At 45.8% G+C, this 16540-nt stretch overlaps 1 protein-coding gene across 1 annotated transcript in view; it reads right to left on the minus strand.

The window, feature by feature from the left end:
- Positions 1 to 885, minus strand: part of LMO1 (LIM domain only 1) — a 39817-nt gene extending 38932 nt beyond the window's left edge. The window contains exon 1 of the mRNA XM_049889894.1: positions 849 to 885. Within this exon, the coding sequence (XP_049745851.1) occupies positions 849 to 870 (22 nt within the window). The 5' untranslated portion in view covers positions 871 to 885. The remainder of the gene's footprint in view (positions 1 to 848) is intronic.
- Between the last annotated feature and the right edge of the window lie 15655 nt (positions 886 to 16540).

Raw genomic sequence — 16540 nt, forward strand, 5'->3', positions numbered from 1 at the left:
TCACAGCGGCTGGTGCGTTTGAACCGCCGACCTTTCAGTTAGCAGCCGACTTCTTAATCACTACGCCACCAGGTCTCCTTAATACAAGGTTAAAAAAAAAAAAAAAACTGCCGTAGAGTCGATTCCAACTCATACAAGATCACTGATACAAAACTACGGCCAGGGACCCAGCAGCTGAAGGGCCCTGAAGCTTAAATTTCATTAGCTTCAAGGTAAATCCGCCTCTGATTGAACCTGATATTTTGGACTATATGGCCCACCCACCTACTCTGGTCAGCGCAGCATCTGCCAAAACCCTGGGCTAGGTGACCCGATCGCGTTCTCCTCAGCCCTGCCAGGGGCGGAAGCGATGTAACCGGTCCCGCAGCTATGAAATCCCAGACCCGAGGGATCCCAGGACAATACTGGCTTGGTTTTCTGGGCACCCCCTGGAGGACTGGCTCTGCAGTCCGGTGCCTAAGAGGGAAGTGCAGGTACTCGAGAAGACAGGGAGACCGACACTGCCGCGGAGCCCGCGGCGCGGGCTAAGGGTCGCTCCTGGTGCCTGCAAGGCGGCAAGAGCCAGTGAGAAAGTTCGCGGCCGGAGCATGCTGAGCTGGAGGGCTCGAGGTGGCCCGTGAGACTTCCTAATGCCTCTGAGGAACCCCGGAGGCTGAGCCTGGCACCCCTGGAGACACACACACAAACACACGCGCGCGCACACACACAGCAGCCGCCGTGCTTCCGGGAATCAGCTAAACCGACCAGAGGAGGCCAAAGCGGGCTCGGGGGCCCAGCCGCCGCGGGCTGCGTGTCCGCTCCGCTCCCCACGCGCCTCCAGGCACCGGCGCAGCGCGTCGGGCACCTACCGTCTTCCTGGTCCAACACCATGGTCCCCCAGCAGCTCCAGCAAGGCCCGGGCCGAGGACGCGGAAGGGCTGCGCTGCTTCTCCGGCCCCGCGCGGGCTCCGCGCTCCGCGAGCGGCGGCCGCGGACCAGTGCGGGCGCCCGGGCGCCCGGAGCGCAGCTCGCTGGGCAGGGAGTGAGAGAGGGAAGACGCGCTGTCGCGGCGCGGAGGGGAGGCGCAGCCGCACGAGGAGACGCGGCGGGGCTGCCGGGCCGGGATCGCCGGAGCTGCGGGAGCAGCTGCTGCCGGCACCGGGCGGGAGATGCTGCGGGAGCCTTCGCGGAGCCGCCGCTGGCCGGGCCGGGCAGGAGCCGGAGCTGCAGCCACGCACCCGTTTTCGCCGCGCTGGCCGCGTTCTCTTCAGAAGAGTGAAGCCTGCATTTCCCAGGGCCCCTCAGATTCCCCTGTTAATTAAATCAATTCATTATGCTCAGATCTGATTAGCGGCCCTTCCCCCCCCCCTTTGAATCAATTATTCAATACACAAACATAATTGCTTGGGCCAGAGGTGCCCGCCATTAGCTTATTTAACTCCAAGGACACTAATTACCCGCAGGGCACGGGAACTTTTCTCATTAATTCTGACAAAACACAAAAGCACAGCCAGAGTGTGTGCGTGTGAGGGACCGTATGTGTGTGTGACCACATGCCAGTGTGAGGGGCTGTGTGGGGTGGTGAGCGACTGTGTGAGCTGAGGGTAATACTGGGGGGGCGGGGAGAGCGGGTTGGCCGAATGGTTGTGATTTCAGTTGAAAGTGTGGGAGTGTGTAGTTTTGAGTATGTGACAGTGCCCTTGTGAGTGTGAGACAGGGCATGTGATTGTGAGGGGCCCTATAAGCTCATCAGGCTGGGTGTGGCTGAGGGTCTAGGGGCTGTGGGCCAGGGTTTGAGACCCAGCATTGAAATGTGTATGAGGTTGTGAGAGCGCTTGGGTGTGACTTTGTACGACCCTGTGGCTACTATGGCAGGCGCCCCCATCTTTTTCTTTTTACTTTATTGCCCTCACCACTGCCTGCTGCATGTCCAAACCCACCATGAAAAGTGCAGACCACAACAGAGAAACCAGGAAGAATCAGGAGACTGTGGGTGGTGCTGGAACCAGACTGGGGCACAGAGGGGCTCAACCCTCTGAAGATAAAGGACTCCAACAACTCCCAATCCGACCCTCTCTAACACCTGTTTGTGCACTGGCTGGAGTTTGCCTGCCCGGTTCCCCAGTTATAAACCCTAGGTTCCCATCTCCCTCTTCCTTTGCCTTCTCACTATATTGCTCCCACTCTCCCCTTTTACCCCAAATTATCCCCCCCACATATTTCCACATGTGTCTGACACCCAAGAGTGCCCCCCAACTCCACCCACCCTACATCTAGTTCTTCACCTCCAGTTTGCAAGGCTGTAAGGAGGGTGTGCCTATGGTTGACCAATTTCTCCACATTTTACCTCCCAGGAAATCTCTGTTGAGAGAGCCCACAGAGGCAGGGACACAGAGGGTAATTGATTCCCTCAAATTAGGTTTCTGGTTTCTAAAGACCGGTATTGTTCCTGTTCTCAATGTGCACAGAGGTATTGAAGATTTCCTTTTTGTTTCCTCGGGCAATGAATGAGCTTAATCCATTTGGCTTTATAAATCAGGAAACTAATATTCGCTCCTTCCATAGCAGCTTTTTAAAATTTAATTGGTGGGGGAGGCGCAGTTAGTCACCCTTATGCTGTCCCCACCCCCCCCCCCCCACACTTATCAAAATATTTTCTGATAGGTGTGAAGAGAAGGCTCTTGGTTGGGCGGGGCGGGGGGGGAGCTCTTACCCTGATCTCCCCTGTCCTCCTCCATCCTTGCACTTGGACCCACACAGTTGGTATCTGGAAAAGTTTATGAAATGATTGAATGAATTCAATTTACTGAGGAAAGGCGGGGTGGTGTTCAGAGGTGCCCTTTTGAATGATCTCCCAAATTGTCTGCTTTCAATTTCCCACCAGCATGGAGTACAGACATGACATGCCCTGCCCAGGTATGGCAAGTCCTCCATCCTGCAGAGGTCACTAGAATCATCTTCTTGGTGCCAAGATTTGACCCTGATATTCTTCTGATCAAAACTCTCTCATGGCTCCCTATTGTCCTAACTGCTTACTTTATTATTTTAGGCCCTTTAATGTAATTGAGGGAGTCCCTGGGTGGCACAAATGGTTGAGCGCTTGACTACAAGCCAAAAGGTTGGCAGTTCAAACCTACCCAGAGGTGCCTCAGAAGACAGGCCTGGTGATCTGCTTCTGAAAGGTCACAGCCTTGAAAACTCTACAGAGCAGTTCTGCTCTGCTCACAGGGTCACCATGAGTTGGGATTGACTTTACAGCAACTCTCAAAAACAACAAACGTAATTGAACACATCCTGCAGGTTCTTGCTCCAGCAATTCTTCTCATGGCATCTCTTCTTAAAAAGACCTCCCCACCTCTCAAAATCTTGTAGGGACACAACTCTCTTCCCGATTCCCCTAAGTGGGTGTCTCTGTGTAAAATCTGGGGTTGCTGAATGGTGCATGGATTATTTCATTGAGATCTGGAGATAAGGTCAGCTCCTGGGAACAGGGTTTCAGTTTTCCTCTGGAGAGGATGACAGATGTGGCAGTGTCAGGAGCCTACACTGCCCAGCTACACAGAGGAAATGGGAGCTGAGGAGGCAGAGGAGGGAACCCTACTTTTCTGGGCTGCAGCCTCATGGCTTCCCCAGAAGAATGGAGGCTCAGAAAGACAGACTCCTAGAGCAACATCTTTCTTTCCAGATCCCAGATAGATGGCATGGAACTAGAGTCCAGGAGCTAGCCTCCCTCTAGAGCATCTCCACATTCTCTCTGTTTAGTTCTCTGTGTAGCTGGGCAGGGCTACTGCCTGGATATGTGCCAGCTGTTCCCTGCCCTAAAGCATCTGGCCAAAGGGGCAAGTGGGGACTGAAATTCTGTCATCTCTCTGCTCTCCAAGCCATGTGTCCTGGCATGAGCTGCACCACCCAGAGAGGGCACCACTTGCTAATTTGCACAGAGGTTCCATATGAGCTAGCACAGCCCTGCAATTGGGTATGTTGGATTGTCCAGAGTTCACACTGGGAGAGGTCAGCCTGACAGGCAAGCACCCAGCCTCCCTTGCCCCACCCTCACTCCTATCAAGGGCCTGTGGGGTCTCTTGAAAGACCAGCCTCCTGGTTTTCATACAGAAAGATAAATTTCAGAGAGCTCAACCATCATGGTGTGGTCAGGGACACTGAAATAGATGCCCAGCCCCATTCCGGAATATAAATGGGGCGCTAAGCCCACTGAACTCAGTCCACAGCTAGGACTCAGACATGGACAGATCTATCATAAGGACTGAGGTTCCCAGTGAAGGCCATGCTGGAGGAGGAAAATGAGATTTCTGAGAGGAGAGCCCCTTGGGTGAGCTAGACTGAGCAGCGTGGCCTGGCATTTGGAGGGACCAACAGTTTAATGTATAGCACAAGAATGGGTCTGGCCCACTCCCTATCAGTGCTCTAAGAGGGCAGTGGTATAAACAAGGAAATGGGTCACTAGGGGCCCTACAGCTTGGTTACAGAAGCCCTGAAAGAGCTGGTCACTAGAAGCAAATGGTATCTCTCTGCTGGGATGAGAAGGAAAAGAGCAGCAAGGGTCAGCAGCTGGGTGGGGTTGGCAGCAGCTTGTGGATAGAATGGACGACAGTCAAGCAAGATGGAGAGAGCAGCAGGCAGCAGCTGTAATGATATGGGTGGCATTTATACCCTCAACCCATCAACCCCCACCTCTCAATTTTGTGATTATCATAGACAAAATGACTTCATTCAGAACTCAAAATCTAGTGGCCTCCAGAGGGTACTTGGGTTATACGTATAAGCATTCCTGGAAGGTTTCATAACTTTTTGGAGAGGAGGATCCTGAGTCAGGAATCAGAGCATCACAATTTGGGTTTAATTGTTGTAAATGTGTGAGATTGGGTACTTTTCTATGACCTTTCTGTTCCAACCTGTCTTAGCTGAATGCTAGGCATGAAGAGAAAGGTCATATGAGCAAAAATGAACCAGAACAATAGTGGGGAAGCAGCCCCATCACCGGCCTTGCCTGGTGGTAATGGAGCTCAGTAGGAGATGCAAAGGGCACAGTGTGAATGTCAGACACTAAACGCTTTGCTCCCACTGCCTTTCCCTACCTGGAGAGTCTTCTGAAGCCACGCTTGCTCTCCATTGCTCCTGAACTACTGTTTCATTTCTCTTCTCCCTAGCCCTTTGATCCCCTTACCCGTTCCAGTCTCAGCAGATGAGATATGAGAAGGCATAAGGCAAGAAGGCCCCCTTCCTTCTGCCTCCAGGTCTAGGCTCCTACCTTCACCTGCAGCATCTACAACAAGCATACAGTCACATTCCCCTTCTCTCCTGAACGTTGGAGAAAATGTCCTTCCTTCTACCCTGGCCTGATCCCTCAGTGTGTGCTCTGGTCCCTTGGCTTCCACCTTTCAAGGCATCCCATTGACTCTCCCCCCATCTTCAATAGCCTCATTCTGCTAGACCTTTCACAATAGCCAACAAACAAACTCTGATATCTGATCCAAAGCAAGGAAACAAGCTCCCAGGACCCTACATCTTCCCGGAGATGCCTTGCTTTCTACTCTCCTTTATTGCCATGCTTTCTTGCTTCCCATTCTCTCCTTACCGATTCCTATCTGTCTTCAACCTTCACAAGGTTAATCAAGGATACCAATGATCTTGATGCAGTTAAAGGACTATTTTCAGGTCTCACCTTGCCTAGGCTCTCAGCATTTAATGCAGTTGGGCCTTCCTTCCTTCTTGAACATTTTTCTTCCTCAGACTAACACATAAGGAGTCCTGGGAAGCACAAATGGTTAAGCGCTGGACTACTAACTGAAAGGTTAGTGGTTGAAACCCACCCAGAGGCACCTTAGAAGACAGGCCTGGTGGTCTGCTTCTGAAAAGTCACAGCCATGAAAACCCTATGGAGGACAGTTCTACTCTGCACACATGGGGTTGCCATGAGTTGGAATCGACTTGATGGCAATTAACAATGACAGATTAACACATTCTCTGGGTTTTCCTCCCACCTTTCTGGACATTCCTATTGGTCTTTATTGCCAGCTTCTCCTCTTTCATCTAACCTTTAGCAGTTGGCAGTCCTTGGGAATGGGTGCTAGGCCTTCTTGGAACACTGTTCCCTGGGATGCCATCCACAGCTGTCAGGCCGTGTCTGACCATCACTCAGGATCTCTCCTCTGAGTTCTACACCAATACTTCCAACTGCCCATCTGACATCTCCACTTGGATGTCTCCATGGTATCTTAACTTTTAAAATCCAAAACTGAACTCCTGATATTTCCTCCCAAATCTTTCTTCATTTTGTCTCAGTAAGCCAGCCACCCAGTTCTGAATGCCAGAAATCTGGGAGTAAAGCACAATTTCAATCAAGTCAGAAAAAGCTAAAAGAAAAAAGGGGGAGGGGGGGAGAAACAATAAATAAATAAATAATATAAATAAGCCGGAATAAGTAAAACTAAGTATATTAGTATACTACGATAAATGTGCAAAGACTGAATTTCCCTGTCAAAAGACACATTGTCAGAGCTTAAAAAAACAAGAATGCAACCAAATGCTGTTTATAAGAAACACTCCCAAAACAAGGCGACAAAAGAGATTGAAAATAAAGCAATGGGTAAAGAACAAAATAAACCAAAAGAAAGTAGGAAGAAATTAATTAGGTTAAAATCAGAAACTAATGAAATAGAAAATAATAATAAACAAATTAAAACCAAAAGCTGGCTCTTTGAAAACACAAACAAAATAGTCACCCTTCCAGGCAAATCTGGTTAAAAAAAAAAAGAAGATGGAAAGCAAAATATCCATTAATAGGGAGAAGAAAAGAGCTAAATTACAGGTACAGAAAAAGATTAAAGAACTGCGACAATAATATTTGTAATCCTACGAAAATAAACTTGAAAACCTAGAGGAAATGGACGGTCTCCAAGCAAAGAAGAAAACTACCAAAATTGGACACAGAAGAAGGTGAAACCTGGAATAGGTCAATATGCAGAAGAGATTTGATAAGAAATTAAAACTCTTCATTAAAATAGCAAAGGCACAAACTATATTAAAAATAAGTTTTATATAATTTTTAAAAACAGATGATTCTAATGTTATTTAAACTATTCCAGAATGAGAAAAAGTTGGGAAGCTTTTTGGTTCATTTTGTGAGCTAGCATTTTCTTTAACTCTCAAACATTATAAAGATTGAATTTAAAAAGAAAGAAAGAAGAAAAGGAATCATAGTTTGAATATGAATACAAAATCTGAAATAAAATATTCACTAACTGGATATGGGAAGAGTATCAAAGAGTAATACACCATGACAAAGGAGCATTGATTTTAAACACCACAAACGTGATTCAACATCCACCAGGAAATCTATCAACATAAGTCATTATATCAACAAATAAAGAGGATAAAATATGATTATAGATGCCAAAAAGTCACTCAATAAAATTTAGTATATATTGCTCATAAAATCTTAAGCAAAACAAAAATAGAAGAAAACTACTTCAATCTGGTATAGACTATTCACCCAAATCCAACAGCAAATATGTAGACAATGACATTCTGAGGCCTGTTCCACAAATTGGGAACACAATAGGATATTCACTATCATCACTATTTGTTATGGATTGAATTGTGTCCCCCCAAAATATCTATCAACTTGGCTAGTCCATGATTCCCAGTATTGTATGATTGTCCACCATTTTGTCATCTGATGTGATTTCCTTATGTGTTGTAAATCCTACCTCTATGATGTTAATGGGGTGGGATTAGTGGCAGCTATGTTGATGATGCAGGACTCAATCTACAAGATTAGGATGTGTTTTAAGACAATCTCTTTTGAGATATAAAAGAGGGAATTGAGTAAAGAGACAAGCGGACCTTATACCATCAAGAAAGCAGTGCCGGGAGCACAGGATGTTCTTTGGGATCCAGGGTTCCTGCATGGAGAAGCTCCTAGACCAAGGGAAGATTGATGACAAGGACCTTCCCCCAGAACCAACAGAGAAAGAAAGCCTTCCCCTGGAGCTGGCACCCCTGAATTCGGACTTCTAGTCTACTAGACTGTGAGAGAATAAACTTCTGTTTGTTGAAGCAATCCACTTGTGATATTTCTGTTATAGCAGCACCAGATAACTAAGACACTATTATTCAACATTTTTTGGAGATTTTTTTAACAAACACAATAATAAAAAATGAGCTAATCAGATAAATAAATGGTTTAAAAAAAACAAAAATGTTTATTTACCAATGATATGATTATATACCAAGAAAATCTAATGAACTTTAGTTTTAAAACTACTAGAATTAATTAGGTAATTAGGAAGAACTAAATAACAAGTAAACAGAGAGCTGTAGTTTTTTTTTCTGAATACAATGATGTATTAGAAATGGAAATGAGAAAATCACATCATTTGCAATAGTGAAAAAACTATAAAATATGCAGGGATAATTTAAAAACAGCAACAACCACCACAAAGATAATAGTCTTCTTTGACGAAAGCCACGAAATCACACTGATGAACATATAAAAAGATCTAAACATACAGAAAGACAGCCACGTTACAGAAAAAAAGACTTATTATATAAAATGCCAATCTTTCCAAAATTAATGCATAGATGGAATGCAATTTCCATTGAAATTCCAATTTTTTTAAGTTTTTTTAAACTATAAAAAGTTTAATTTGAGGTATATTTAAAAAATAAGTATCTGAGGTTAATTAAGAAAACATATGAAAAGAAAGATTAGTCGAAGATGACTTGTCTTATCAGATACTAAAGCATACTAAAAAACTACCAGAATCTAAACAGCATGGTGTAAACCAGTAAGAGATAAATAGATCATGGGAACAGAGACCCAATCAATAGATTCAAGTACAGAAGGGAATGTAATATATGATAAAAACTGTATTTCAACTAATCAAAGAAAAATATTATTAATAAAACTATTAAAATATTAAAAGAAATTTTAAGAGAAAAATTCAGATTTGGATAGTAATTACATGAACAAATTTGGTGAGAGATGCCAGCCAGAATAACAAAGGAAAAGATATACTAGATTCGATTTCTAAAACTTTGATGCAAGGGCACCATAAAAAGGGAAAAAGACAAATGATTTACTGGGGAAATATCTGCAAAACATATAAAAGGAAAAAGGAAAATATGCTATATATGCAAAGAGTTTCTATAAATTATAAAGAAAAAGACAAAAGGCCAAAAGAAAGATGGGAAAAGAATATGAACAGGCCATTCAGAGAGGACAAAATCTAAAGGGCTAAGAAAATGCTTACCCTCCCTAGCGGTTGGGAGAAATGCAAATTAAAGCAAAAAAGTTTTTAGTTTTTTAATTCATCAGATTGGCAAATTGTTTTTTAAGAGTAAAATGTTCTGGTCTGCTAAAACTTTGAGCAAATGGGTGCTCGCATTTACTGCTGAGCAAGTAATCTGTCACCATCTATTACAATTTGGGGCAGATCACTGGACATTATCAATCAAAATTAAAAATGCACACCCCTTTTGACCCAGAAACCCTCCTTTTGGGAATCCATCCTGTGGGGAAATATCACCTGTGTATAAGGGTGGTCCTATATTTTCAGCACCGTTTGTGGTGGCAAAAACCGAAACCATCTGAATATCAATAGAGAATGATTGAATAAATTGTTGTACAACCAGGCTGTAGAATATTATGCAACCGTTTTAAAAAAAATGAGTTAGAGGGATAGCTACTGGCTTGCAAACAATGTCTGTGATATATTGTTAAGTGAGAAAAGTAGATGGCAGAGTAGCAAGTACTATCATTCCGTTTAATTATCCCATTTAAAAGAAAAGCTGTGCTTAGATGAACATGGAGAAAAGATGTGAAAGACCGTCCCTGTTCAGTCTGTCAACGCTGGTGACCTTAGGGGGTAAGAATGAAAGGCGGCCGTTAAGGGAAGAGTATTATATAATCTTTTTATACACACTTTTAGATTCTTTTCATTATGACGAGTAAGTATTTGTAAGTTTCAAAAATTTAGAAATAAATTGGGGAGTCATTTTTGACACTCCTTCCCATCACAGATGTCTGCTAATTCTGTTTCCAAGATATCTCTGAAACGTACCCACTTATTTCCATCATTGCCACTACGGCCCTAGTCCAAGTGACCATCACCCCTTGCACACCGCTACAAGAGCCTCTAACTGGCCTGCTTGCATCCACCCTGAGCCTCACCAGTCCAGCCTCCATACGTAGTCATGGTGACATTTAAAAAATGCAGATCAGATTTTGTCAACCAACCCTAAAATATGTAATGGCTTTCCACAGGAAGCCCCATCTCCTGCAAACCCCCCCACTTGGCTCTACATGAGCAGTCTTCCAGACACATCTCCATCACTGCCACCTCCTCAACCAACCGTTGCTGTCAAGTCCATTCTGATTCGTAGGGACTCTATAGGACAGAGAGCTGCCCCATAGGGTTTCCAAGGCTGTGATCATTATGGAAGCAGACTGCCACATCTTTCTCCCACAGAGCAGCTGGCGAGCTTGAACTGCCAACCTTCTGGTTAGCAGGCCAGCACTTAACCACTGCACCACCAGAGCTCACCTGCAGGTTATTGCTCTTGTCCTTGTTTGAACCACTGCCTGTTTCAAGGCCTGCAGGCTCACTGTTTCTTCTGCTTGGAATACTCTTCCTCCCTTCTTCATTTGGGCCATGGCTTGCTCATCCCTTGAGTCTGGGACTAAATGTCGTTACCTTTGTCAGGGTGGCCTCTCCCCTCAACACTACGTTAGACCTCCCTGTTATGGCCTGGCACGGCCCTCTGTGCTTTCCCTCCATAGCTCTTATCGCAACAATCCAGTTAATTACATAGTTATCGTGTAATTATTTGTGTGGCAGGGATAAAAGGAAAATTATTAAACTTTTAACTGTTTACATCTCCTCTTCCAGTCCCCTGCCCTGGGAGAGAAATAAGTGGGACAAGAACTCCAGCCCGACTCAGATTCTGACCTGGCCCTTGCCCTCCTCAAACCTACCACCTCATCCCTAGTTGGGAGACTGCTAGCCTCAAATGTTTCCCTTCACCTTCCTCTTTATCTAGCCAACTACCTTGTTCTGAGAACTGATGGTAGGAAAGGCCTCTGAGGTGCTAGTGAGCTTGCAGCCTTCCCCAGACAGCTAGAGAGAGGCACAGCTGTTGTAGGGACCCTCCAATTCTCCAAATAACTTCTGCACCTCCCACCCTTCCAAGACCCTCACCAAGGGGGCTCCGTGAACCCCCTCGTGCCCTCTGAGGCTACAAACACCCCAGAAACCAAACCTCAGCCTGACCTTCTACTCAGAATCTCAGTCTGAGTCCCCAATCTGCATGTTTGGAGGTAATCTGTTTCCTCTCCCACCCTCCTAATCACCTGTCCACTGAGCACCGGAGGCCTGGAGTGATGCTGGGCTGGCTCTCTGAGGCCAGGTGTCCCCGTGTGCTCCTGAGGCTGGTGCTGGTATGCAAGCTTCATGGACTCCCACCAACTGGCCTGTGGGGCTGAGCACCATGACTCACTCCCAGAGGACAAACTGTTTCCTGACAAGCTCACCAGAGTGAACACACCCACATGCAGGTGGTCCCCTTGGAGCTACAACCACATGTCCCAACAGCACAGGCACCTCAGAATCAGCCCTCCTGATGCTGCCGGCAGTGGCCTAGGTATGTGGAGGTGGTGGTGGGAATAATCCTGCTTCCTCCACCAATCTCTAGTAGGGTCTTTCCGCCCCACAGTCAAAAAGGCCAAAGAGGTTCCTCCTCACCCAGTGTCTAGCCTATCTGAGAGGCTCTACCAGCTCCCAAGTGATAGAAACTTAAAAAAAAAAAGTCCCCCTGGGAAGCACATATTCTTCCATGGCTGCTGCTGCCCAGGACTTGCCTGGGCCTCTCTAAGTCAGGCTTTGAGCTCCTGTGCTTAGCACCCCTTGAGGTAAGTCAAAGAAAATTTGATTCCTTCAGGCCTAGAAGTCACAGCCACCACTCAGGGCCTGTACTAGGTGGGCCCACGCCAGGCACGCTGAGCCACCCTGGGGACAGGCTGCAAATTCAAACCCCCAGAGCCTGCAGGTGCAACCCTGGGCCTTCTCAGACTTGGTGGCAACTTCCAAGGCCTAGATTCTGATTCTGGTTCTGACTCTACCTTCTGTAGACCTCAGGCAACTTTCCCTTCCCAAGTGTGGCAGGCTGCTGGTGGTGTTCTTGGTAGCTGTTCTCCCTTCCTCCTCAGCACATGGCTAGCCAACTAGAGACTATTTTCCAGCTTCCCTTGCAAATAGGTATATTACTGGTTCTTGTCTGTAGGCAAAAGAGATATACACCACATTCCCTTCTCTTGCTTAAAAGGAAGTTGCTTGCCGGGTGCTTCCTGTCTTTCCGCCTCCCCATAAATTGGAAATAAACATTCTAACACCCAGGTTTGATGATGCATATGAGGAAAACACCCTCAACGGCTGCAGAGAAACAAGATGGAAGAAAGCTGGGTCCCCAAGTGACCTAGTAGAGTAGTCCTGCCAACCTGAACGTTTGATCTCCTATTATGAGAGAGAGAAATATTCAAGCCACTGTAGTTTTGGGTCTCTTTGTTACAGGAGCTTAATCTTTTCCTAACTATTACACTGAGCTTCTGTTTCCCCTGTCAGTAAAATGGTCTTTATGGCTTCTTTAAGTTCTAATTTTTCAATTTTCTGCTCTGTTTTGTCAGGTCCCTGGTTTCTGAAAAGCTGCCCAGATGGGAACCTCTGTCCGTTGGCCTGGAGCCAAGGCTGAGCCTTGATGTACTCCTTCTGCTCTCCTTACTCTGAGAATTTCCGTGGTGCTCACATAAGGGCCTGGCCCTGGGAGAGATGGGGGAAAGTCATGCAGAAGCATCCAAGGTCCTTTCCTTTTGGCTGAGAGCACAGCTGGAGTAGGGAGCCAAGAGCAGGAGGATTGGGGCTGGCTGCTGCCTCCTTTCTAAGGCTGCTTCACAGTTTAGGAGGACTCCCTGGTGTGAGCCTCTGCCAAACCAAACTCACTGCTGTCAAGTCAATTCTGATCCACAGCAACCCTATAGGACAGAATAGAGCTGCCCCACAGTGTTTCCAAAGCTGTAAATCTTTACAGTAGCAGGCTGCCACATCTTTCTCCCACAGAGTGGCTGGTGGGTTCAAACTGCTAATCTTTTGATTAGCAGCCGAGAGCTTTAACAACTACACCACCAGGGCTCCTCAGTCTGAGCCCAGCCAGGCATTAATCCTACCATACCCTTGGCCATTTAGTCCAATTTCTGCAACCATAAGAGCCTCTAGCAGGTCCCACCCCTCATTCTCCCTTTCTTCTAATTGTAGGTCAGACTCTCAGAACTTGAAACTGTGGTCTAGACACAAAAGGTCAGGGGCAGCTTTGCCCAAACTTCATCCTACAGGACCCCGGTGAGTCCCTGGTCCAGCAGGTAAGAGCAAAGGTAGCTCCTTCTACTTCATGCCTTGCCTGGGTTTCCCCAGCAAGTTGTCTTAGCAACTCTTAAAGCAATGTGATAACACATAAACTTGTGCCCCAGAGGGCAGCCCCTAGCCCAGTCTAACCCAGCCTGACCTTGAGCATTTGCCTATAGGTGATCCTAACGGGAGCTTGGGAGCTGAAAGCTAGTGGCCTATAACAAAATGGCCTAAGATAAGCCTAGGCCTTCAAAGGCCCAGAAGAACCATCCCAAGTGATGGAGGTGGGGTTAAGACTTCTACGCATCAGTCTGTATTGAAAGCCTCCCATCCTCCCTCCCATTCCCTTTGTATTCAGCAAACAGTCTCTTGTGCCTCCTGTGATAGTTAAGATTGTGTTTCAACTTGGCCAGGCCATGATTCCCAGTGTTTGTAAGTGATAGGAGTTTCCTTGGGCATGCAGCCTGCATCCGAATATAAGTGGACATTCTGGCTTTTGCCTGCTCTGGATCCTGTAGCTGCCTCCTGTTCGTCTGACCTCTGGTTCTTGGGACTTGAGCTAGCAGCTTATCTGCTGATCTCGGGAATCGTAGATCTTCACAACCTGTGAACAAGAGCACTGCTCTCTGACATGCCAATCTTGGATTCTTCAGCCCCTGTGGCTATGTGAATCAGGAGAAGTCTCTATCCTGATCCAAGGACTTGGGACATTTTAGCCTCTACAATTTTGTGAGCCTTTTCCTTGATATAAACCTCTCTCTATATATATATGTATATTTTTTTTTAGGAAACCCTGGTGGAGTAGTGGTTAAGAGCTACAGCTGTTAATCCAAAGTCTGGCAGTTTGAATCTACCAGGTGTTCCTTGGAAACCCTACGGGACAGTTCTACTCTGTCCTTCAGGGTCGCTATGACTTGAGATAGACTCGATGGCAACAAGTTTATATATATATATATATATATATACACTTTACTGGTTTTGCTTCTCTAGAGAACTCAGCCTAAGACACCTCCCATGGCCAGGTCCCATGCTAATTGCCAGGGTGCCTGATCACAATAGCAGACAACTATAGGTTTACCTGCTTAGCATCTCCTGCTCTTCTGAGTACTTTTCTCCATGCATCACTCCATTCACATGGTTCATGTGAAAGATATCCAGTTCTTACAATACCCTACCCCCATAGCCTGATGGACCCTGGAATGGGCACTTGATCCAATCTAGGCCAATGAGTCTCCATCCTTGGAGGTATGGTCTTGGGACCAAGAGAGCAGGGTTAGTCCCTCTTTGGTGGCAAAGGTGTAAGATGTAAAAGTCAAGACTCATATTCTCTCCCATGTAGATAAAGCTGTTCTGTGGAGAGACAAAGACTAAGCCAGCATGAAGAGACATGCAGAGATGGGCAATAGACACAAGTCCAATAGCGCTCTGCTCCCTAATTTTTTTTTTTTTTCCTGAAGTATGCCTCCCTCCTGCCCTTCTCCTGGCTTGGATGTTCTAAGAGTGAGTTGGGTTTCCATCACTTGCAACCAAAAGAAATCCATCTAACATACCCTTGGTTGTAGAAGCCACAATGAGGTCCAACCTAAGGCTGGGCTTGCTTATGCAGACACACTGCAGGAACTGCAGGGATTCTAGCAAGAAAGAGCTTCACATGAGGCTAGAGACCAGGGAGATATTTTCATGGAGGGGACACTGTCATTTTTCTTGTTAGGTGCCGCTGAGTCAGTTTCAAATCATAGTGGCCGTATGTATAACAGAATGAAACACTGCCCAGTCCCGAGCCACCTCACAGTCTTTGATATGTTTGAGCCCATTGTTTGAGCCCATTGTTACAGCCTTGAGGAGCTTCCTCTTTTTCACTGAATTGTTATATCCTTCTCCAGGGACTGGTCCCTCTTGATAACATGTCCAAAGTACCTGAGATGAAGTGTCACCATTCTCACTTCCAAGGAGCATTCTGGCTGTACTTCTTCCAAGACAGATTTGTTCATTCTTTTGGCAGTCCATGATACGGTCAATATTCCTCTCCAACACCATAATTCAAAGGCATCAATTCTTCTTCAGTCTTCCTTATTCATTGTCCAGCTTTCATACGCATATGATACGATTGAAAACACCATGGCTTGGGTCAGGTGCACCTTAGTCTTCAAGGTGACAACTTTTGTTTTTTTTAACACTTTAAAGAGGTCTTTTACAGCAGATTCATCCAATGCAATGCATCATTTGATTTCTTGACTTCTGCTTCCATGGGCGTTGATTGTGGATCCAAGTAAAATGAAATCCTTGATAACTTCAATATTGTCTCCATTTATCATGATGTTGTGTATTGGTCCAGGATTTTTGTTTTCTTTATGTTAAGAGGAAATCCTGGTTGCGTAGTGATTAAGTGATACGGCTGCTAACAAAAAGGTCTGTGGTTCAGATCCACCAGGCGCTCCTTAGAAACTCTGTGGGGCAGTTCTACTCTATCCTATAGGGTCGCTGTGACTCGGAAGCGACTCGACGGCAATGGGTTTGGTTTTTGGATTTTATGTTAAGATATAATCCATTCTGAAGGCTGTAGTCTTTGATCTTCATCAGTAAGCGCTTCAAGTCCTCTTCATTTTCAGCAAGAAAGCTTGTGTCATTTGCATATTGAAGGCTGTTAATGAGTCTTCCTCCAATCCTGGTGCTTCATTCTTCTTCATATAGTCCAGATTCTCAGATTACTTGCTCAGCATATGGACTGAATAAGCAAGCATACCCTGATGCACACCTTTCCTGATTTTAAACCATGCGGTATCCCCTTGTTCTGTTGGAACAACTGCCTTTTGGCCTATGTACAGGTTCCTCATGAGCACAATTAAGTGTTCTGGAATTCACATTCTTCACAGTGTTAGCCATAATTTGTTATGATCCACATGGGCCAACACCTTTGCATAGTCAGTATAACACAGGTAAACATATATCTGTATTCTCTGCTTTCAGCCAAGATCCATCTGCAATGATATCCCTCATTCCACATTCTTTTCTGAATTGGGCTTGAATTTCTGGCAGTTCCCTGTCGGTGTACTCCTACAACTTTTTCAAATGATCTGCAGCATACTTTTATATGCATGTGATATTAGTGACATTGTTCAATAATTTCCACATTCCGTTTGATC

The sequence above is a fragment of the Elephas maximus genome, chromosome 7, assembly GCF_024166365.1.
Source record: "Elephas maximus indicus isolate mEleMax1 chromosome 7, mEleMax1 primary haplotype, whole genome shotgun sequence".
Lineage (NCBI taxonomy): Eukaryota > Metazoa > Chordata > Mammalia > Proboscidea > Elephantidae > Elephas > Elephas maximus.